Source organism: Colletotrichum chrysophilum (assembly GCF_026319265.1).
Source record: "Colletotrichum chrysophilum strain AFK26 chromosome Unknown scaffold_66, whole genome shotgun sequence".
Taxonomy (NCBI): Eukaryota; Fungi; Ascomycota; class Sordariomycetes; order Glomerellales; family Glomerellaceae; genus Colletotrichum; species Colletotrichum chrysophilum.
In genome coordinates, this window is record NW_026517353.1 from 95,801 (window position 1) to 118,452 (window position 22,652).

Genomic DNA, 22,652 nt, shown 5'->3' on the forward strand with positions numbered 1-22,652 from the left:
CACCATCCCCAACCTTATCCCGATGTAGCGGCGGAGGCGGCGGAATTGGAAGCTCATCAGTGGCCGGCAGATGTCAGGGACAGCCCTTTTCTCACTCACAACCAGTCGACTGAGCTGGTGCAGACGCAGCTGTTCGCCCACTTCCCCTCTTTTACTCCAACTCTGCAAGTCCAAAGTCCGCAGAGGGCGACGAGCATGACATGGCGTGCATGTCGTACATCATGAATCCATGGAGGACGGGAGCCGGGCTGGCACTACGAACCAAGCAAGAAACAAACACATTCGGTATGCCCCGGAGCTTTCACCGCATCCCCCAACCACAACCCCTGTCTTCCCCCGCTCGTTGCCCCGCGTTTGTCGGTTAGCCATTGCTTGGAGGGTGTTCGTCCCTCGTCTTTCAAGGCGGTTTTTACGCGATTGAGGCAAGGTGCTCCCTGCGGGCAGTCGCGCCACCTACAACGGCCCGCATGCCCGGGGCGTTCAGGAACACGTTGGAACTTCCGTCCATACAGAGCCCTGGAAGCAACTTAAGCAGAATAATCAAGACGGAAAAATTCCAGAGCTTCCAGACCTGGTGGTTTCACTGATTCACAGGGGCGGATCTGTTTAAAAACGCTCTATTCGCGTATGTGGAATTTCCCCTCTGCTCGGGGAAGTTGCCAAGCATGGCCAACCGAAGGGCGGCTGGTCACATGCAGGTTGGATTCGGGCACGCATTGAAAGACCCCGAGCATGATGCCCCAGTGACATTGCGTCAGGGACTCCTACACGCGCTCTTCCTTGGCGAGACAGTGGGCAAATCAGCGGACTCAATTGAGTGCCGGCCTTAAGAAGCACACGCATTGCATTTTGGGTGCATTTGTTACTTACATTTCATTACGGCGTAGTCTGTGTGCGTGTATGTCCCGCAATCGCGCGAGAAGATTTCTCTGGGTGCGAAATTCTGGCGTTCAAAGACATCAAACATTATATACATGAATCTTTCTGCAATCATTTATGCCTGCTTGAGTCCTAACAACTCAGTCAACTTCAACATGCTAACGGTGACCTTGTTCGTCGTGCTGGGAGGCAGAACACCAGCACCCATAATGAGCAGATAGTCGGGGTCCTCCTCCATGATGCGTAGATTGCGGGTGTAGGCACCGGCTTCCGGAGAGTCGTACGCAACCCAGGCGTTCGGGTCACCACCGCGACGGTTGATGAAGAGAGGCGCGCTGTTGCTGCTAACGACGATGGTGCCGTTGCAACCACCGACGGGGGACCAGACAACGTTGGGGCTGTTGATGGGGAAGACGCCGCCGTTGGTGCTGATGATGTAGTAGTCGGGCGCGTCGGCGAACTTGCGAGGGTCCTTTGCGATGCGGTAGTAGATGGGGAACGAGTAGGGTTCGATGATGGGCGCGCCACCCCATTCGAACGTGTACATGTAGTCGCCGTTGCCGAGCTGGGTGACGAAGGGCATGCCGGGGCGGTCGGTGTAGGTCGGGTAAGAGACGTCCTTGACGACCTCGGACCAGTTCTTGAGGTCCTTGGTGGTCTGGTGGGAGATCTCCTGGCCGTGCTCGGCGGAGCGCTGATCGGCGTAGTAGAGAATCAGGTCATCCTCGAAGATGCTGCGACAGATATTAGTTATTGCGACAATATGGATGCATCGTTGCCGTAGACTTACAGAATAAAGGGCTCCCAGACGGGGGTCTCCTCGTTGTTGGGGATGGCCCGGCCGCCAGCAGCGACGTGGGACAAGAACTCCCAGGTGCGGCCCTTGTCCGTAGACGCGTAGAGGTCGATTTGCGTCTGGCTGAGATCCGTGGGAATACTGTTGCCAGCCAGGAGAACAGTTCCGACGGGGTACCCGCCGAACTCCTCGCGGAGCTCATACAGGAAGGGTTGGTAGCGCAGACCCCAGTTGTTGACCTCATCGTGAACTTGGCCAACCTCTTCCCATGTGACGCCACCATCGAGAGACTCGTAGATGGGGAACCGAACCAGAGGAGGCTCGGGGGAGTAGTTCTCCCAAGTGCCCAGCAGGCGACCGTCCAACAGTTGGACGGTGCGGGGATACAGGACCCGAGGGTCCGTGTAGTTCTCGGGCGGCTGGAAGATAAGATTCCGCTCAAAGGTCTCGAGGGCAGAAGCGATGCCGCAGGTGAGAGCGCCGACAGCGGCGAAGAGGGCGGACCGGAGCATCATGGCTGCGATTCGACGATCTCTGCGGGAGGCGATCGACTGAAGGACGAGATGCGGAGGGAGAGCAGATCGTTCCCCAGACCGATGCAATGGGGCCTTTTATATGGGTGTCATCGAGAGCATCATATCCAGTGCTGGGCCCATGGCAACGGTACCAGAGACGCAGTCGCACCGGGGATCGTGACCGCAGACGAACACACGATGCGACATGGCCCGAGCTGTAAGCTGCCTCTCGGTAACCTCGGCCATGTGGCGAGAGCCATAATCTTGTTGCTCCCCAGTCTGGAGTGGCCTGAATAGACTCAATGATTGCTGCAAGGACTGGACAGCTTGAGTGAGGAGAAATTCTGGGGACGCCAACGTGAATTCACGTTGGCGTTGCTAACAAGCGCGAGTGACTGGGGTGACCACTGCGAAGACAAGTTGTATGCGCTCCAAACAAATAGCTACCGGCCCAGGAAAATATCAGAAAACGCGGCAAAACATGCAAGTTTATGCCGAGCCTGCAGGAAACAAATTGGAGATGAGATGCGAGAACCGGGCCAATGTTCTCTCGAGCTATGCCACGATTAGCTGCTCATTTGGTGTACCCCAAGAGTTGAATGTGGGGATCGTGCGGGGGAATGGGTCAAGTACCGAAGAGCGGTGGCTGGCAGACCGAGATGCGCACCAATCAAATTTGGAAATGGTGAAAGTGGTGTGAGCCTGGCATCCCTGTCCCGGCGCAGCTGTGTGGAAGGATGTCGGTGATGTCGCGTTCGATGTAGGGCAAGGTAGCTGATGACGTTCGTCTCTATTATCAATGAGGTCCATTGCTTTCTCACTCGAATAGAGCTTGCCGAGATTGATATGATTGCAATCAACTTACTAGCTGGAGTCTTGAAAAGAGAATGGCTCTCTGCTGGGGTCTTCAGTTATCATGTGGGATACAGATGAACTGAAAGCATGGGCGGAAAAACAGAAGGCACATATATGGATAAATGGCGGGCCTGGAACATAGGACAGCCAAGCTTGGTAGACATGGAGCGGATGGTGTATTGAAGATGTTGCATCCTTTTGAAATGGTGCCAAAAAGAAATAATGTCAAGTATGCACTCTAAAGAGGTAGTGTGTCGAGGTGAATGTTTCCTCCAGACCGTCCCATCCAAAGGAGCTGGAGAATTGCGGGTGCAAGGCAAATCTGAAGACACTGCAAACCGACTCGACTGTTGGGTTGTGAGTTCTCAGTTGTTGCGAAACAAATCTTCAGCAGCATCGTCGAGCAAGGCAACTATTGAAAGTCATCAAAGCTGTGGGATTCGCCAAGTTCATGTCAAGCGACGGTATATATGTTGATTGACGTGTCTGACAGTTCAGCGTGCTTTTCACAGCGTAGCGAGGAATTGAACTCTCATGGAGTTGTTTTTCTTAAAAGTAAATCAACAGGTAGAGTTGATGCACGCTCCCTGCGTCGCTCAGAGAGAGGCGATGTACTGGGTGTCATGAGCAAGTAGAACTGCAAAAGTTGATTCACCTTGAAATGTATGTAATGAGAAGATGTATGCAGTGGTCTCGACCTATGACTGCAGTTGTAATTCACTAGGTACAGTCTGCTGCCGTGCAGCAGTAGTTTGAAACGATCAAGACGCAATCGGATGGGCTTGCAAGATGCTGAATGCGCTTGAATTACTGGCAGCATTGTCGCTTTGTCTTCGTCGCCTTTCTATCCACATCAGACTCTGACACACTAGGCTTGCATGGAGCAAGGAGAGTGGTGCATTGGGCATTAAAAGACTCCTGAAACCCATCGAATTCGGCATAAGAGCTGCGGCTTGGGACCGTTGCGTCTTTTTTGCGAAGTAGTGGTCGTCGAAGGTCACAATGAGAACCATTTGAACTTAGAGGATGTGAGTTGACTGATCTATGAGTGGAATAGGAGGGTCTTATCGACAACATACCTTGTTGTGAGATTGCTAAGTACCTTACGTGTTGATGCTATTGGCAACGGGTCGCTGAACCAACCCGTGACGCCGGGCGGACGACAAAAGGTCCGATCAACGAGCCCCATTTGGGCTATGTCTTGGATAGCTCACGAATGGGCCTATTCAAGATCCATGTAGGCAGTGTTGATGTCAGGATGTCCAATCGGAAGTAGTGGGGCAAAACACCGCCCCCTAGGAAACCCGAGAAATCTCGGATGCTCAGGACCAATTGCCAAGCTCCGATTCAGGGGATTGACATTACGATTGGGATGGTGAGATTCTATGATCAGAGCTAGGCAGATTGAAACGCGATCCTCTTTTCGAGTTATTTGCAACCCAGGTGGTCTGTGGTGATGCTTCCTAATGACAAAGGGGATACTCGTATGTGACCCGCAGCGTCGATCTTCTCGTTCCATGGAGCAGTGCCTGAATCCGAGGATAGACTATCCAAGATGAAGTCAGCCTCAAGTATCACAGCGTTTGCAAAAAGTTCAAAAGCCGAATGTTGTCCTCTGCCTCAAAGCAGTCATGAAACAACACTTTCATTCACTCAAATCGGTTTCATTCAGTCACTCACTTTATCTCCAATCCTTCCTTATCAAAATGCGCCTCAAAAGTCTTGGGCTCTTGCTGTTCCACAGCGTCTTGGCCATAGCAGTAAGTCTCTATGTTTGCACTAATGCATCATGGCTCTCTTTATAACCTGTTATGACAGCTAATCTGTGTTGTTCCTCCAGCAGGGCACCATCCCCAACACCCAGCCCATTAATGAATCAACCGCCTTCATAGGTCAACCAGCTACGCCGAATACCCTTACTGTGAAGATACCCTTCTTTCCATCTGCATCTCTCATGCACGAAGACAGCGGCAACACCGGGTCGACCGACTACCCAGGACCCTTGGGAGGCAGCAACATGAGTCTGTTCAGCCAGCAGATCGTTACTGGTGTCATGACCTGGGGCACGAACAATACCATGACGATTGGTTATGCCAATTCAACAACGCTCGCCCGTGGAATCGCAGCCATTGACCCACAGACAATGGAGATCTTGGCTACTTGGACCCCTCCAGACTCCAACCAGACCCTCAGCCTGGGATACCTCGAGTATCTGCTCGAGAGCGACGAAATACTCTTCACCAGCCAGGAAGGCCATGTATACCTGATTCGTCGTGATGACGACGCCGAAAAGGGAACCGCATTCACGACCGTTCGCAACATTGACTTGACCACAATTCCGGCGGCAATTGCTGATGGCGAGTCCTTGCTGAACGCGATGATGGATACGGCTGGGAATATTTGGTATACTACCGGTGGCATCCCGGGAATCGGTTCGCTGTATGCTGCGCAGACTTTTCTCACGCTCGGCTACATCACACCCGATAATCAGGTACATTCGATTCAGATGGATGGCCAGACTATCGAGAACGGCATTGCTGTCAGCAACACCACAGCCTATGTCGTCACAGGTCCCACGACCATTGGCACAGAAGGGGTGCCTCAAGTCGGATACATGCTCGCCTTGACGTCGCTTCCATCCTCTGGAGATGCTGGCTCTAATGGTGGAGTGCGAACTCTCTGGAATGCCACGTACGATGCTGGCAGTACTACAAAGCTGGGCGCCATCACTCGCGGTTCGGGGTCTACGCCGGCGCTTCTTGGAGACGATTATGTGGTTATTACAGACAACGCCGACGGCCGAATCAACCTCGCAGTCTACTATCAAGGGGCCATAGAGAAAGATCAGTTGCTTTGCACCGTCCCCCTCTTCGGAGAGAACGCAAGTGCCAACGATCTAGCGGCGACAACACACTACGATGTCACAACCGGATTTTACACAGTCGTGGTGGAAAACACATTCAACGGCACCACGGTGTTCTGGCCGAATGCCTCCTCGACTATGGACGATATCAACGGTGGGTGGAACAACATGGCTGGCATGCCAGGTGGCACATTTGCGGTTCAAGTCTCGGCCGATGCTTCCGGTAATTCCACAGCAGCCCCGTGCTCTGTTCGCTGGACGTCTCCTATGACGGTTAAAGCCAACCCAGTGCTGAGCACGAAGACGGGATTATTGTACTTTTACACCCAGGACGAAAAGCTTGCTGACGAGGGTATGTATGTGTGGTATGTCGTAGCTTTGGACTGGCGATCTGGTGCGGAAGTCTGGAGAGCACGCATGGGCTCCGGTGGAGCGTACAATGATAACTGGCTTCTAGGTGGCTTGGGGCCCGACGGCACTTATTATCAGGCGATGCTTGGTGGGCTCGCCGCGATGAAAGATGGCTCCAACTGATACACCCTCCCACGGTCCCGGGTTGTTAGAGGACCGCGCCGTAGTCAAGGTTTGTGGCACTGGTATTGGCTTCCCAGATACTCGGATGGTACTATCACTTGTCCTATAATTCAAAACTTCTTCCGCCCGGCCGTCATGGTGATGCCAAGCTCCATGTCTGCAGCATATACTGTGTATTAATGAATGGTATTATATACTGCGCATGATAGAAGGATCTCCTATCAACCAAACTTTCTTTTCCAATAGCAATTGACGTCGCTTCACAATCTCTCCGATGGACATAGGAGTTGTCATTGAGTCGAGGCTCTTAATCGCAGTCGTCGCACAGCGCCAGGCACTGCGCCATGCAACCAGCACGCTGCAAGTTGGTCTGGCGGTCAGGCGCGTTGTAAGCTGTAGGACATGGTGTTAGAATGGTCTCATTGATCGCTCAAACTCAGGGATTTGTGTTCAACTCACTGTCCCAGCACTCAGAGGTGCACGACAAGCAAGACCCTTGGAAGGGAGCTCCGGGGCTGCATGCGGCCATGACTGAAGGCATCACAGCCGCAGCAATGACGATGAAGGCCTTGGAGAACTGCATTATGGCGGTAGAAAAGTTGATGTGCTGGTTGATACAAATTTGCAAAGCGTCGAGTTGAGAGTAGATTGGTTGATGCGAGTGAAAAACAATGTGAGAGTGAAGCTGATGAGGATAAAGTTCAAGATGGTAGGAAGAAATCGTCTCGTATATATACACATTCCTCAAAATCAGTTTTCATGATGCTTCTGCTTGAGCGGCCGATGCCTGCTTGTCGGGCGGCCGATGCCTGCTATGGCTTTGTTCTTGGCGTGTGGTCTAACATCGTGTAGCCTTACTGGCAGGATCACGAAAGTCCCAAAGGATGTCAAATGATAGCTCAAGTTCCCAGACAGTGGATATCGTGAAGGATTAGGTCGTCCTGTTTCGTTAGCGATCCGCTGTCTAGCTCTATTGGGGTCTTGGCAAAGTCTGAGGACTGATCATCAACCAAGATAAGATGTTACGCGGTTGAGCTGAGACTCGTTCCGGATATCGGCGGATAGGAGGGACTGCTCTCAGCGGGCTTGAATGCGAATGCACGAATGAGAACCAAAGTTCATTTCAGCCGTCTAAACTGAGAGAGCATTTCGCTTGATATTTTAGCTCCATGCCGATCTTCTGTGCCTCGCCAGGCAGCCAAATGATCCACAGTCCCCGATGTAGGCGACGGACGGTTCACCGGGCCATCCCGCAGGATGCAGGCTCCATGTAGCCTTAAATGTGGCTGTGATGATCCTTTGAGGCAATCATCTTATCAGATCGAATGTCTTCAGCTGATCAGCCTGTCGTATGCAGCCATTTGTAAGACTCAACCATGATCACCGCTCTCACTAGCGTGGCTAGGCAACCGGCAGCAGCGAGATGACGTGGAGGAAGAGGCTGAGCGAGTGCAATGTGTAGACTGCAGCTGCGGTCGGGTTGAGCTATCCCTTCGTACATAGACATACATCTAGGAGTACGCTTATAAACTGTATGCGACATAGACAATTATTGTAAAGACCAAATGATCATGCGTTCCGTTTTCTTCAACTCATAAGCCGCTGATACCAAGTGCGTCGCATGATAGAGCTACTTGACACACCTAAAATAGTGAGATAGTGCGAGAGCGCAGTGGCACCACGTGGGGTGATCTACCGACGAGCAAGGAAATTTCCTATTCGGAGAACATTGTCAAAATTGTCAAATGTTATCAACCGATGGTTAACCCAAAAATAAATGCCCAATGCGTAGCGTGTTAACGCATAGGCTGAAACGTCTGGACCATGCGAAGAAGTAGTATAAAATATTAAGTTGGCAGAAGGCCGGCCTGGATGACCAACGCGATCGGCCAAACTGAATTTTTGCCGATGCTACGTTCAAGGCCACCTTCATGATTCGACGTCCCATTCTCTTGGCCTTGTGACCTGCGTTCCTCCACAACAAGCGTTTCAATATTGCTAACATAGGGGAATATTAAGATTACGTGCTAGACGTATGTACAGTATGGAAATATGTACAGAGAAATAGGGCTGACCCGAATTACCACCACCAGCCTTGCTTCTTCTTGACCCATCCGTGAACGACAGATGCAATGTCGAGGTTGTTCATCTCAAGGTGACCAAAGTGGCCGTTGCCCTTGATACCAATGTCACCCAACTTGATCCACTCGGGGTTCCCTCCGACTTGCTTCAGATAGTCGATGATACAGTGATCGTAGGTGATGTGCACACTGGCCTCTCCCGTCAATGCCACATAAGGCACGCTGGAAATCTTGGGAAGCTGGCGCGCCGGTTCCTTCTGGCGGTAGCAGTTGCGAAGCGCCAACGTCTCATTACCCACAGACTCGATCTCATCTGCGAGCTCGGCCGAGTCCGCAACGGCGGGCTCGTAATCGACTTGAGTGTTGGTGAGACCCCACGGATTGGCAGAGCGGCCTCCAAGCCCATAGCCGTAGGCCCAGAAGGGAATTGTCGATGGCTCGAGGTTGATGCTGCCGGCGAGATATTGAGGGCAGTCATTGGAGATTACGAGAGCAAGCTTGGAACCCAGGGAATGTGACACCAGGTACGACTTGACGCCGATGAGAGATAGCAACTCGCAGCCAGCGGTGCGGATGGCCAGCTCCTGAGAAACATAACTACTTGTGTATGGGATGAAGCTTTGCTGGAACTGGTCGAAAGTAGGGTCGCCCCTCAAGCCGGTGCCAGGCCACTGTGTATGCAGTTGGGATTGAGGATAGGTGTTGTATTCCTTGACACCTGTGAAACCCATCTCGACGTACTCCACCGACATGCCCACATTCATTGTGAAGTTCGCCGGGTTGTTGGCGGTGGACCGTCCGATGCTGTTCGCATCGATCAGATAAATCTGATATCCCTTCTGCAGGAAGTAAGTCGCCCACCCCGGGCGGTTGTCAGGGGTGTTGAGCCATGTGGTGGCGGAGATGCCACCGCCGTGAAGGAAGACAAGAGGGGTCGACCGAACTTTAATAATGGGCGTAAGCTTCTCGACATAGATCTGGCCTATGACGATGAAAAGGTTAGAAAAACGTGGATGGAGCTTCCTATCCCAAAGGCTGCGTTCTCCTACCAATTGTGATGTTGCCTGTCGGGTCCGGTGCGCTTTGGCCTCCCACGTAGAAGAACTCTCGATGATGCAGACTTTCCTGAGGGCTGCACTTTGAGCTGACAGCGTTCACGCCGGTGCAGTCGGCACCTGCAGCGGCGCCAGCGGCAGCCAATGCGACCGCGGAGAGTGCCGAAAGTCGGACCATGGCTCCTGATTGTTGTGGGCGAGCGTCGAGTTTGAAGAAGAGTTGACACGCGCCAAAGGGGGCCAGAAGTCGCACTAAGAGCGCGCACAGAATGAGGCGCGCGGAGACACGACCGGCGGCAAACACATCAGCAGGTTTTTCCCCCTCTTTCTTTTCTTCATGTTTCTGGGGCTCTTACGAACGAGAACGACTGTTAATATACGCTAATCGCTGGGACTTGTTCGTTTCTGTGTTGGTCCGAATCGAGGCAGACCGATCCCCCCAAATTGCGGTCCCCAGGCCAAGAACCTCGTGCAGGGCAATTTCGGGGAACGAGACGGCACCGGGGGAACGCCGGTCGGAGGTGTTACCCAACCGAACATCGCCAAGAGCAAAAACCCTGCCTGCCGTCCTCGCAAGGCGGAGTGACAAGCCGGGAAGAACCAAGAGAACCTCTTTTCAAAGTTCCCCAGTGCATGCTGGGTCTTGTCCGATCTTTGACGCCATCACACTGTTATTGGCTGTGCCTCCCACTTGCAGAGGCGAGGGGCCGAGGCCTGCGGTTCTCTGCGATGTTTGCGAGCGCCGACTGGCATTCATGACTCGCCATCGACTCATTCTCACCACACCTGCCCGCACCAGAGCCAACCTTGTCCTTGTAGCTTAATCTGCACGGCATGGCAGCTGAATGGTTATCGCGGGCTTTTCCAAGAATGCCCAAACATCGGCTCTTCCCCCATGCTGATCCCGCAGTTGCGAAATTCTTGTCGATACGACCCTCCCACGATCCCGGGACCTCGCACCCGGTAAGCGATGCTGAAGATCAAAGAAGGCCGGGTTTCCCACGATGTGAAACCATGCTAGCCCGCGCGTCTGGCCTTGATACACTGAAAATAGTTTGGAGTGGTTCAGCCCATCTCGAAAGAAAGCTGCATAAAGCGGACCAGCCGCCCGCTCCCGTCGCGGGTCTCCTCTTTGCATGTTGAGCTCGGTTAGTTGGACGACTTGTTTCTCGCCATGTCGAACAGCAGCACGGCCTCCGCGAAGATCGGGAAGCCGCCCAACAACACCCGGGATTACAATGTCATTAGGGGGATCTACCGGCAATATGGAGTCACGACGCTCGACCCTGCTCTGGGTTACATCTTCGCCGCCCAGGAGCCAGCGAACGCCGTTCACGAATCGAAACAGGGCGCCATCATTGCCGGCATGGTGATAGTGATGCTTGCTATAGTGGTACCGACGACTGGAAGGTTGATTGTGAAATGGAGAGGAACGCAGACGAAGTTTGGATGGGATGACTGGGTGATTGTTGCAGCTTCGGTAAGTTGAAATTCTTTCAACTGTGGCTCGAGTGTATGATGAGGAGGGACCAATACTGATGAGCTGCCAGATACTCGCATTAGTCTACCCGATTCTTCAAATTCTCGTTGTCGTCGATGCTGGCGGCGGCCTTCACACCTGGGAGAACACCTACGACGACTACCAATTTTATTCATACTACCTCACCATCTGCAAGATCATCTACTATCCGACGGTCGGCATTATCAAAATCTCGATCACGCTCTTCATCCGCCGACTCGTCGACACAGCTTTCAAGACCTGGAGGATCCTAGCGGACATCTTCCTCGGCACTTTGGTGGCATTTGTCATCGCCTCCATATTCTGGAACATTTTCCTCTGCAACCCTCCTCGAGCTGTGTGGGACAGAGAGTATGCAGGATCTCTCGCAACAGCAGCTACTTGTGGGGACCAGTTCCTGGCAGCCAAAGTTCTCAGCATTATTCACGTGGTGCAGAGTGTGCTTCTTCTTGCCACGCCAATTATTATTCTGTGGCGTGTCCGCATTGATACGGGCAAGAAGGTCAGGCTCTTCATCATTTGGGCGGCGGGTGGCCTCACTGTTGCTGGAGGCCTGCTCCAGCAGACACAGCCCTTCACATCCACCGACATCTTCTGGGACTATACCATTATCCTTCGATGGACCGTGCTTGATATTTCAATGGGCATTGTCACGGCGTCATTGCCGGTATTGGACGCTGCGATCATGGGATCATGGCATGCAGCCAAGTCCACGCTTGGTCTTTCCAACGCAGATAGGCAGGGCACCAGCAAGAACACCACAAATCCGGAGCATACGAATCATTCCAGACGGAAGACGTATGCCAGTTCATCTGAGAACATTATTGGAAAGGAGGACGGGGTCGAGCTGGGCGTAGTTCAGCACAACAGACCCGACGAGCCCAGGGAAAGCTCGGATGCAGATACTACAGCCCCCGGCAGAAAGCACGGGGTGAACAACATGGTATGATGAGATGACGATAATTGTAACGTATTAGCGTAATAAATAAAGCATGACGCAGTAGATATTCTGCCATCAACACTCAAAATCTCAAAACTCTGCTCCCTCAGTTCACGGCGTGTGGCATTACTTGGTCACAGTGGCACAAATTAAGCGCCATTCAGTGGAGTGTTGACGATCTTTTGGCAAGTCTACCCCTTCGTGATGGTCAACAAGGACACCACGTTGGCCCGAGGGCTGACGACCGAGTTCTCGGAATATCCCTGTTATCCGAGCAGATTGACGATCCCCGCGTCCGTGCATTGTCTGTCTGAAGCCCGTGATGTGGGTGCCTGTCCCACCGGATGGCACTCTGTTGACCCATATCCAATTTGGGGTCCTGACTCAAGTCATAGCTTTCGACGGCAAAGAAAGAACTGCCGGCCGGTAAAACATCGCTTGCTCGCCTTGTTTGCCGTGGAGATAAGGGGGTTTCCAGATATTGAAAGGGTAATCGGCAACCCGATGAAAAATTCATCAGTATTAAAGGGTTCATGCTCGTTGGCGGAACAGCCGTCATGGGCTGGGATCATCCCGATACAAAGGCTAAGAATACTGCTCTGTAGTTGCTTAGATAACCTCTCGGATTCCGTAGCTCTCCACTCATGACGGCGCAGGAAACATCACAGTCGGTTCGCTATCGGCTTTCCGCTGTAGTGAGTTGTTGATGGCTGTTCTACGTCGCTGAGGTAATCATTATGAAATGGGCCTCAGAGTGTAGGTAGACTTCGGCCCCATGTATGCGACAAATTCTTAACAACGATGGAGGTTTTGGGTCTGGTTTGACCGTAGCATCGGCATTTGTAGCTGTGATACCCACCTTATTTAGTCGACCACTAAGCTTATTCACTCCAGCATTTTCCTGAACTGAATTTCAGGTCGCACACCGATGAAGTATGACTTTGCGAGATTAGAGTCACACGATGGGAAGTCTTTGGGGCTAATGAGTTTGTGCCTCTCGAAGCAGGACTACTGGCAAAGCAACGAACATAGCTGGACAAATTCTCGCATACTAGTCAATCACATTCGATCGCAAACCCAAAAGCCCCTCGACCATAGATTCAACTCATGTCAAGTAAGCCCGCCGAAAGGTGGTGTGAAATAATCAATAGATTGTTGCTGATGGTGGTCAGATGGGCACTGGGGTTACAACTCCCAAATAGTTCAAAGCCCACGCGCCGCCACAGCAACTAAGTGTGTCACTCAAATCATCGGTTGCTCCTGCCCTACTATCCAACCTTTCTGCGCCAGGCGGTAGAACCGATGTCATTGGACTTATGATCAAGTTTTGGCTGATGGTCAATTTGATCGGTGACGTCAATGCATCCTTTACTACGAATGAGTATGGCCTGCTGAGATGTTCCCGGTGTAAGTCTTCTTCAGCTCAGCCATGTCCTCCCTTCACACTCAATTCGTTACCCATCATCCCAAGACAACATTGAGATTATTGCCGCCGAGAGCCGACTAAAGCTCGATGATCAGTCAAACTGACATCATTCCATCACTCCAGTGCGCACGAGGTTCTCCTACGGCCGATGGCAAGCGTCGACCGAAGCTTCGATTCAGGAACCCTCATCGCACGCCAAGGGCGCCTAAAATGCTCATGGGTCTTAGAAGCCTCGTTGGGGAAGCGAGTAAAGTGCAATGGTGCGCGATTTACCAGAAATGCAAATGTCTGACATGTCGTAATGTTAACTTGTCATCGCCCCCAAAGTAAGACAGCCTGGAAGGGTTCCTGTCTGCAGCTCTTGCAGGCAGAGTCGACAGCTGGGAAACCAGAAGAGGAATTTGGCCACCTTCCTATTCTAGACACCTATTCTAGACAGTGTTGTCTGACCATCACGTACTTGGCAATCCTTCTGCGGCATGGAATGCGGGACCAACCGTTGCGAACTGTCCACCAAAGGGAGAAGGAAAACGCATACCGGAAAAGCGGCGTGCGTTCGTCGACTTTCTTGGGCCTTTCAGGTTTAACGATGCAACGATCCGATCCATTCGGCTCCGGCACATTGCGGGCTGGACCGCCGGAAAATATCCCATTGGGGCTGGGAAGCCTTGGCCTCTGCCTGATCACACTTTGCAGGGGCAATCTCCATGGTCAACTCAGCTCTTCAATTGGCTGTCTCGCACTTCCGCCCTGATGTGTGTGATGACGACGCAAGGGAGGCTCTGTGCCTCCTCGAGTGACGCCATCACGAGAAAGTCTGGATTCTATAGTATCAATGATCAGTAGGCCCGATCAAGGTCCTACCATCCAGAAGGAGGCAACCCTCGTCCTTCCACACCTGATGTGACTTGGCGAAGGATGCTCATCGTGGCATGGCCATCGGCCTTTCCGCAATCCTTCAGGTCTAGGCTAGGGACTTGATGGCAACTATAAGTAGTTGGACTTCTCTACTCACGAACATAACTGAATATCTTAGCTCGGCATCAAAGCTCAGGCATTACAGACAAGCTCATCATCCTTTCGACCGTCCGCATCATGCGATTTTCTACCATTGCAACTATTTCTTTCGCCGTAGGGCAGGCCTACGCTCTGGTCAGGTCCCCGACCCCGACTGTCAGCGGCTCATCATATGTCGTTGACGGGCAGTACACGTTTGCCAACAGAGCCGTCTTCAACTTTGCGACCGGAACTAGTCTTCCGAGTGGGCTGTACAGAAGCACGTACTCTGTTGGGACACACACTTACGAAGCTGCCAATGCCGTCGTATCTGGTGGTTATCTTAACTTGATAGTTCCTGGTGGCCAAACTGCCCAGCCTTACAAATGTGGCGAGGTCGTCACTACTGTTGCGAACATCAAGTACGCTTCTGTTCGAACCGTCGCCATTTTCAGTGAACCTGCTGGTGTTTGCAATGGTAAAAACATCTCAGCTATTATTTCAACTCAAATTGTCTGAACCCATCAACTGATAACGACTTAGGCATCTTCTACTACAAGAATGACACTCAGGAGACCGATATTGAATGGCTTTCGGATCCCAACTCGCTAAGCAACCAAGGCACCCGGAAGCTCTGGTTCACCAACCAGGATGCAGACCAAAACGGCGTCAAGACCTACAACGCAGTCACTCCACCCTCGGATGCTACAAGCGCCGAGCACGAGTACCGTCTTGATTGGACCCCGGGCCTGGTTCGATGGTTTGTAGATGGTGTGCAAATCTGGAACACCACTAGTGATGTGCCCAACTCTGCTGCCCCGTGGGTGTTTAACAACTGGGCCAACGGAGACCCTGGCTGGAGTGTTGGCCCCCCCAAACAGACTGCAAACTTCCGCATTAAGGACGTCTATATGTACTACAACACCTGTTCCGGAAGCAACTGCTGAGTTTCAGTCGGGAGATAGTAGTGGATTGGCATTGTAAACGCTGTGGAGGAGGGACTGTTGATCGCTTTGTTTGTATTTCAACTTCCACTATGCTTCAATCTTATAGGCGTACCACCGAAATAACACTGTGTCTATCTCAACTATCACGGTTGTTTCTGTGCATCAGATCTAATTAAACAAGTGAATCATCTTTCATGGACAGGTCAAAGTCTTTTTTCTAACGAAGAAAAGAATTGGTTACGATCAAGTACGCTAATTCTCACACTCACTGCGTATGCATGAAAAGGTATGCATGGTTTTGTGGTGACCATTTGAAGGACACCCCCCACCTAAACCTACTCTGGGATGCGAAAGACAGAAAGCTCAAGACCCGCCATTTCATAATCCTCGGGATTATTCATTGTGGACAACAGTACACGTCCAAGCCCCTCGTTCCCAAGCAGAGAGTTGTAGATGATGCCGATGGGCGAGACAGGGACCATGACTGAGCAGTCGCTGATAGACAACAATCCTGGAGCAAGCCGCATCAGCCTCAACGCCTCGATTGCTGGCTGCCATTGATACTTCAACTCGTCCGGTATGTAAAGCGGGTCTCTAGCGGTCTTTTGCACAGTGGCGTCCATATCCATTGGGAAGGGCTGCGGCCGACGGTCACCCGTCCGCAGAGCGTAAAGCATATGCATGAGGTAAATCAAGGCAGAGTTATAGACCAAGAGATCGGTCACCTGATCCGCCGTCTGAACCTCCAACGCTTTCGACAAAAGATCCTTCACCCAAGCCTGTGGTACGTCGTCTGCAGTTATTGGAAGCCACACTTCTGCTGCCGCTTGAGGGTTGGCAAGCTCCCAATTCCTTCGCCACTCGTAGAACCGTGCGAGCAGAGCTCGAGTCCCCATTTCTACCTCGATTTTGTCGTCCTCTGAGAGAGTAGCAGAAGATGGACCCAGCGAGGCCCCCAAGCCCGGTAGTTCGATGTACAGATCTATCAAGATGTCGTACGAAGTCTTGCGAGTTTTCATCCAAGGGATAGTCTTCCATTTCTCTATGTTGAAGAAGGAGGGTTTCTTGTTGTTGAAGGAACTGCAGGACTGGCCATCATATGACCTCGTGAGCTTGCGCCGGGTTTTGTGGGGGGTTTCCAAGTTTCTTTCAACAGATATATCGTAATATGTGACACTTACATGCTGAGCCCTAATCTGGCGGTAAATTGTCAACATGGGCTCCTGCTGGAAGTACTCTGGCCCGCAATACTCGATGACCCGGACAACACCATAGTAGTGGGGAAGATTGGCATTCCCTTCAACGGCATACTGGGCAAATTGTCAGATCTTGTTGAAAGGCCGCGGGTAGTCTTGTACTCACTTGATACATGCACAGTACTATGATCGTAAAAGCCCAGCGCGCCATCTCCGACTTCGACTGTTGAAGCAGAGCCCCATGCAAGCCTCTGATGACCTCGCCATTCATCTCGTACCCATCTGAAAGCATCTTCGGCTCATTTACGGCTTTCCCCATAAAGGCAAGAGCAGTAGCCAGACAGGCTCGATAATGGGCCCTTTCGGCTGGCGTGGACGCTTCGGACATGGATGTTCGCAGTAACGGCTTCCAAAACGGGCCCCAGCGGTAGTTAGCGAGCAGGTGTGAGAATGCCATGGTGTCGCGGAACGCAGTCAAAGGCAGCTCCCTTGTCGTGTCAGACCGGACTAGCGCCGTCACCGCCGGCTTAGGCACCGGGACTAATTGCTGGCTGCCGCTGCTCTCGCCGACTGTCAGGTTCTGCATACGCAGGGGCAGCTCATACCCCTGGCATCTGTGGCCAGACTTAAGGCAGCGATCACACTCGGGACGGCCCTTATCTGCGGTAATGGTGTGGTAAGTTTCATGTTCTTAGGTCACAGTAGAGGGACTTTAGTCTGGAATGGATTGCCTACCACACTTTACTCGTCGTCGTCGGCAAGTGTGACAATAACCGCTGGTTGGCGCGCGTCCCATGATTCCCACGTGCCGTTGGACGTCAAAACAACGGAAGAAAGGGGGAAAATAAAGCCTCGAATCAACGCGAGGACAAGCAATGCCAGAACCAATTTCAGAAGATTGATGGTGAGCGTACGAAGGGCGACAAAGTGGTCGGTGGTCAAGTGTGAGATGCGGACAACTGGCTAATTCTCGACCAAACTTTCCCAATGAACAAGTTAAGCGCTTTTAAAGCAGTTGTTGACATTCAAGGTGGTGGTTTTGGACGTGCACCATGTGTTGAGATTCAGCTCGAGGCGCGCGCAGCTCCATCGGAGGCTTTTGTAATCATGTTGCAAAAGAACCGCGTGGCCCGAAGCGATTGGTAGCGTGTCAGCACTAAACCACTCTGAAATGGCAATTCGAGCTGACTTCGCTTATTGGGTATAGAAGCTGGCTAAGTTGAATACGACGCTAAGTTCTGCAACCATGATTGGCTGAGCGTTTGGGACGAGCCTCCCGATGCGGTAAGTTAGGTCGAGGTGCATGATGCTGCTGATGCCATTGGACACGCTTCTGAAGAGAATTGCTCGAATGTCCAACTGGTTTTGGATTGATGTCATTGACGCAAAAGTTCTTGATATCGTACATCCTGGAATGCCGTAAAACATGCTATTCGGGCGAAGTGTAATTAAGGCGTTTGGGGTCTCAAGGCTGCCACGGAGTGGTCCACTGTTCATGATCATGCATGCGGATGAGGACTTATCCGCCTTATTGACAACTCGGAAAGACATAATCACTGATTCTCGCGGACCAGAAACGTGATTGTGTTGATTCAACATTGTGAAATATTTCCGAGAATATCAAAAGTGCCGGTTCTACATGCGAGGTCTCAGCATAAAAATTGAAGGGCACGTTTTCCATTCTTTAGTACCGTGATTTGACTGTGTTCAAAACCAGTTGAAAGAATTCTCAGTTCCCCATACGGACACGTCCGCGGAGATACCCGATTTGCCAAGTCCTCCCAGCCATGCCTTGATGGGGTCGCTCGTATGCGATACAACGCCTTGAAGATCTCATGCTCACCGGCAGCTTGGAATCCAGTTCCACGGTGGGTACACAGCCTGCAGGCCTGGTCTACTAGATACTGAAACATTGGCTTTGTTGACATGACTGAAGTGCAGAACGAATCGTCACATAATGCTTACTACCCATAAGGTACCTATTAGGTCAGTCATGCTTTGGCTTCGGGTTTAACAATTGCTGCCCGCAATGAAAACGAGGGATCATCGGAGAACATAGAGAGAATGTCTGACTTGGTTAAGATTGTATCAGTCAGATTTAGTAGAGCTCCAGGCTATTCAGCCTGTTGGTGCGTAGCTCTCATCTCGTTGACTGGTAATGCGATGAGTTTCACACAGATTGTATCTTACTGTTAATCCTGACCGTGTACGTTTTTTGACAGCGTGTGTGCAATAAGTCCGGACTTCTCTCCTTTCTCTCTTTTTTTTTCATGCTGCTTGAGCTCAGTATCATTAACCCAAGTCCACCGGCGCCAATTATGCGGGACCCAGTTAGCCCCGTCGTCCCCATTGCGGCTTACTCGATAGAATAAGCTCCTTGTTACTCGATCGAATCGCGATCCGAAAGCTGATTGGCTGCACCCCGCACACTCGACGGACGTCAATATCTGAGCAACCGACGGGATATCAAAGCCAAGCCGACAAAGGGAATGTTAGGCTACCTGCAAGGAACGGACATTCCTTGGAAAATCGCGATCTGCAATGCAGCTGCGGGAAGGATTGCCCAAATAGTTGAATAAGTAAGTTGATGCCGCTCAGCGATCCTCGGCGCCTCCCGACTCGATCGTTTTTGTGGCACTGAAGCCATCCCACTTGAGCTACGCAGCAGCCCATACAAGCGGACCTTGACCGAAAAGAAATAGGAGTTGGTAGAATATTGAGCCTCCAGTTGCGGAAAAATTCGGAGTGCTACTTGATTTCCCTGTCTGCTGATCAGCAGCCACTGCGCAGTTGCTCTCTACTTACTCTGCAGTGAGGCCTGCAGTGAAGCCTTCAGTGAAGCCTGCAGTTGAACCTCCCATGTGTCATGCCAAGTCTTTAGCTAGCATCCGAGCGAAGCTACAGACATCATATCCCACACCTTTCGCGTATGCAACTAGAGTTCATCATGCGTGGATGTCGCAGGAAGACGACTAGAGCAGTTACTATACACGATCAACTGTGACAAAATGTAAATCTGCACGGAATGCTAGAAGAACATGAACAGAATGAAGACAAGAAAGCTCATGCCCTGCCAAGAAGAGAATAGACCTGGACGGAAGATAGATCATTCAAATCCAGATACAAGAAGAGTCCACCTCAAGCCACCGACACACACATTACTGGCACACCTCCATTCAAATACCTACCTTAGAGTGCCAAGCCTGCCAGGAGACCCTAAGATCCTGGTCGGGAGATTCCATGCTTTCAACCTGTCTTTTCGGGAACATCGGACCAGAATATAGCTCAACCTTCTCACGATCCCCATGTGGGACCCAGATCTGATAGATATAAAGGCCGGTCCGGCCACGCTGATTTAGGCCACTCTCATCTTACCGTCGTCGTCAAGAAGACAACAGCAGCAACCGATATAGATCTCCCTCCATCATGGTTTTACCCCGGCTCTCCGGGGTGGTCCTCTTTGCGACATGCATTCAGGCCCTGCTCCCGAACAACTCTTCGTCAGACCTCCTCGTGTTTGCGTCGTCCCGCGTCGTCCTAAGCGGATCTGTGAGCGAGGCAACTCTTGTGGTCAACACGACAACCGGCAAAATCATCTCAATCGGCAATTCCGTCAGATCACCCTCCGAATTCCCTCCAGGCACCGCCTACACAGACTATTCACCAAAGCTCCTGCTCCCTGGCCTACTAGACGCCCATGTCCATCTCAATGAGCCCGGACGGACGGAATGGGAAGGCTTCTGGACCGGCTCTAGAGCGGCCGCATCGGGTGGTGTCACGACGCTGATCGACATGCCTCTTAACTCTCTTCCGCCAACAACCACTGTCGAGAACCTCATGACCAAAGTCAAGGCGGCCGATGGCCAGTGCTGGGTTGATGTCGGCTTTCATGGTGGTCTGATACCCAACAATACGCAGCACCTAAAGTCTCTAGTCGATGCGGGTGTACGCTCGTTCAAGGGGTTTCTCATTGAAAGTGGCGTGGACGAATTCCCAGCCATCGGTCCCAACGATATCGAAGCAGCTATGCATGCCCTTGCCGGCTCGCCTACCACGGTTATGTTCCATGCGGAGATGGTACCTCCCAACGTGACACTCGTCGGCTCTGGCGCACCATATACCGGTCCTCTCACGAGCTACCAAACCTATCTGGGCTCTCGACCTCCAACGCTGGAGACCTACGCCATCAGTCAGATTCTGTCCAAAGCCCATATTGCACCCGATCTGGACTTGCACATTGTGCATCTGTCTGCCGCTGAGGGCATCCCTATGTTGCGTGAGGCAAGGGACCGTGGCATTCAAATCACCGCCGAGACGTGCTTCCACTATCTCAGTCTGGCCTCCGAGGAGGTTCCCGAGGGAGACACACGCTGCAAGTCAGCCCCTCCAGCTCGCGACCTATCCAACCAGGCCCTTCTATGGGAGGAGCTCTCGCGTGAGAATGGCGACGGTGTCATCAAGACCGTAGTCTCAGACCATTCGCCCTGCACACCGGACCTGAAGTTGATTCCCGAGTCACTGCCTGTTGCCCCGCACAGCCATCAGGGCGAGGATGGTGACTTCTTCAGTGCGTGGGGAGGTGTCAGCAGTCTCGGCCTGGGTCTCTCCATTCTTTGGACACAGGCCGATTCTCGAGGTATCACCATCGAGGATATCGTCCGATGGACGAGTACGAATACGGCACGTCAAGTTGGCTTGGAACAGGAGAAGGGTGACCTGGGCGTGGGATTCGACGCTGACGTGGTGGTCTTTGATGATACAGCTTTTTTTGAGGTCAACACCGACACCATGTTCTTCCGAAACGAGGTCTCCCCCTTCGAAGGAAAGACACTCAAGGGAGCCGTGGACGAGACTTGGCTGCGCGGGCGAAAGATATTTGATCGTACAACGGGATTCGATGAGGAGCAGGGCCCGGTCGGAAGAACTATCCTGGAACCGCGGCGGCGAAAGGCTGTGAGAATGGTCTAGATCACAATGTGATCTGCCATTGGTATACCTTGTCGAGTATTTCGACCATTGCTAGAGGCGCCTGAATACGTTTTGCCGTATGTTTGTAGCATTGAATTCACCTTAGCTCCAAGTGGGTTGCCTGGAGTGACATTCGCGTTTGTACAGTGAACTATCGTCGGTGGGAAACCTTGCAACTTCAACGTATGTAGAGTAGTGTTATAAATGATATCATCGCTATGCTAATCCTCCCGAAAGATGTTCAAAAGCCTCCATCAAGGTGGCCAGAAACAGAAATATCAAACGGTGGGTATCAGGCCTGAAATGGCCTCATTTCGCTGGACGTAATCGCTCGCTTGCTGTTCGTTCCTGCGTGAAACCCACGGATCAGTTCTTGCCTTGACCTTTTGATTCGCATTTCGTCGGGAGGTTGGCTACTAACCTGCGGGACAAGAAGTAACACAAGTATTTGTCAAGCCAGTGAGAGGCCCTTTGCAGCAGTAGCTGCCGCCGAGCGGACGAATGGTGTCTGTAGAAACGGACTGGCTGCAGCCGTTACATGACCCGCTACCATCGGGGAAGGTGCAAGCCTTGAAGCAACCAAAGTTTCTGCATTGGCTGGTTCCGTCGGTGACCTGAAGGTCGAAGAGCTCGGATTCGCCGTTACCACACGCGGCGAAAGCCTGAGCTGCGAACAGAGCAACGAGCGGCAAGAGTTGAACCTTCATGTTGGAAACGTTGACGAAGAGCGAGAGAGTACTCGTGGCAACGAGAGTGGTGTAAAGATTGCAGCGAAAGGGATGCGATGATCAACATCGCTGACATGAACCGAGGAGACACTAATCTTTATATGGAGTGCGTTGATAAACAATAGAAGCTGGATATTACGAGACTCTGGGAAAGTCTAACAAGTGTACCCCTGTCTGGAACCATGCTACATTTGGTAGCACATTCGTATCAAGGCATTTTCAAATCCCGTTCACTGTGGAGATATTCCGACGTACGGCTTCGGCAGACTAATCAGTCCGAATAGCGACTGGTCATTCTGATCATAAAGTTCTTTTCTACTCATAAGAGGCTGTGCAGATGATGCGTCCATGTTC

General features: G+C 51.9%; 8 protein-coding genes across 8 annotated transcripts; 4 read left to right on the top strand and 4 right to left on the bottom strand.

Moving 5' to 3' along the window:
• Positions 1-994: 994 nt before the first annotated feature.
• On the bottom strand, positions 995-2,190 carry COL26b_007902 (uncharacterized protein; the record flags this gene model as incomplete). Its single annotated transcript, XM_053180681.1, has 2 exons — positions 995-1,613; positions 1,670-2,190. The coding sequence occupies 2 exons, from the start codon at positions 2,188-2,190 to the stop codon at positions 995-997; spliced, it is 1,140 nt and encodes a 379-aa protein (XP_053035360.1).
• Positions 2,191-4,751: 2,561 nt separating this feature from the next.
• On the top strand, positions 4,752-6,442 carry COL26b_007903 (uncharacterized protein; the record flags this gene model as incomplete). Its single annotated transcript, XM_053180682.1, has 2 exons — positions 4,752-4,805; positions 4,889-6,442. 2 exons carry the CDS (start codon positions 4,752-4,754, stop codon positions 6,440-6,442), a joined length of 1,608 nt encoding a protein of 535 aa, XP_053035361.1.
• A 307-nt stretch (positions 6,443-6,749) lies between these two features.
• COL26b_007904 (uncharacterized protein) lies at positions 6,750-7,025 on the bottom strand (the record flags this gene model as incomplete). Its single annotated transcript, XM_053180683.1, has 2 exons — positions 6,750-6,835; positions 6,902-7,025. 2 exons carry the CDS (start codon positions 7,023-7,025, stop codon positions 6,750-6,752), a joined length of 210 nt encoding a protein of 69 aa, XP_053035362.1.
• A 1,497-nt stretch (positions 7,026-8,522) lies between these two features.
• On the bottom strand, positions 8,523-9,756 carry COL26b_007905 (uncharacterized protein; the record flags this gene model as incomplete). Its single annotated transcript, XM_053180684.1, has 2 exons — positions 8,523-9,505; positions 9,573-9,756. The coding sequence occupies 2 exons, from the start codon at positions 9,754-9,756 to the stop codon at positions 8,523-8,525; spliced, it is 1,167 nt and encodes a 388-aa protein (XP_053035363.1).
• A 996-nt stretch (positions 9,757-10,752) lies between these two features.
• On the top strand, positions 10,753-12,046 carry COL26b_007906 (uncharacterized protein; the record flags this gene model as incomplete). Its single annotated transcript, XM_053180685.1, has 2 exons — positions 10,753-11,058; positions 11,129-12,046. 2 exons carry the CDS (start codon positions 10,753-10,755, stop codon positions 12,044-12,046), a joined length of 1,224 nt encoding a protein of 407 aa, XP_053035364.1.
• Positions 12,047-14,558: 2,512 nt separating this feature from the next.
• On the top strand, positions 14,559-15,406 carry COL26b_007907 (uncharacterized protein; the record flags this gene model as incomplete). Its single annotated transcript, XM_053180686.1, has 2 exons — positions 14,559-14,937; positions 15,003-15,406. The coding sequence occupies 2 exons, from the start codon at positions 14,559-14,561 to the stop codon at positions 15,404-15,406; spliced, it is 783 nt and encodes a 260-aa protein (XP_053035365.1).
• A 335-nt stretch (positions 15,407-15,741) lies between these two features.
• On the bottom strand, positions 15,742-17,059 carry COL26b_007908 (uncharacterized protein; the record flags this gene model as incomplete). The annotated part of the gene is made up of 2 exons (XM_053180687.1): positions 15,742-16,716; positions 16,769-17,059. 2 exons carry the CDS (start codon positions 17,057-17,059, stop codon positions 15,742-15,744), a joined length of 1,266 nt encoding a protein of 421 aa, XP_053035366.1.
• Positions 17,060-20,028: 2,969 nt separating this feature from the next.
• COL26b_007909 (uncharacterized protein) lies at positions 20,029-21,570 on the top strand (the record flags this gene model as incomplete). Its single annotated transcript, XM_053180688.1, has 1 exon — positions 20,029-21,570. One exon carries the CDS (start codon positions 20,029-20,031, stop codon positions 21,568-21,570), a length of 1,542 nt encoding a protein of 513 aa, XP_053035367.1.
• Between the last annotated feature and the right edge of the window lie 1,082 nt (positions 21,571-22,652).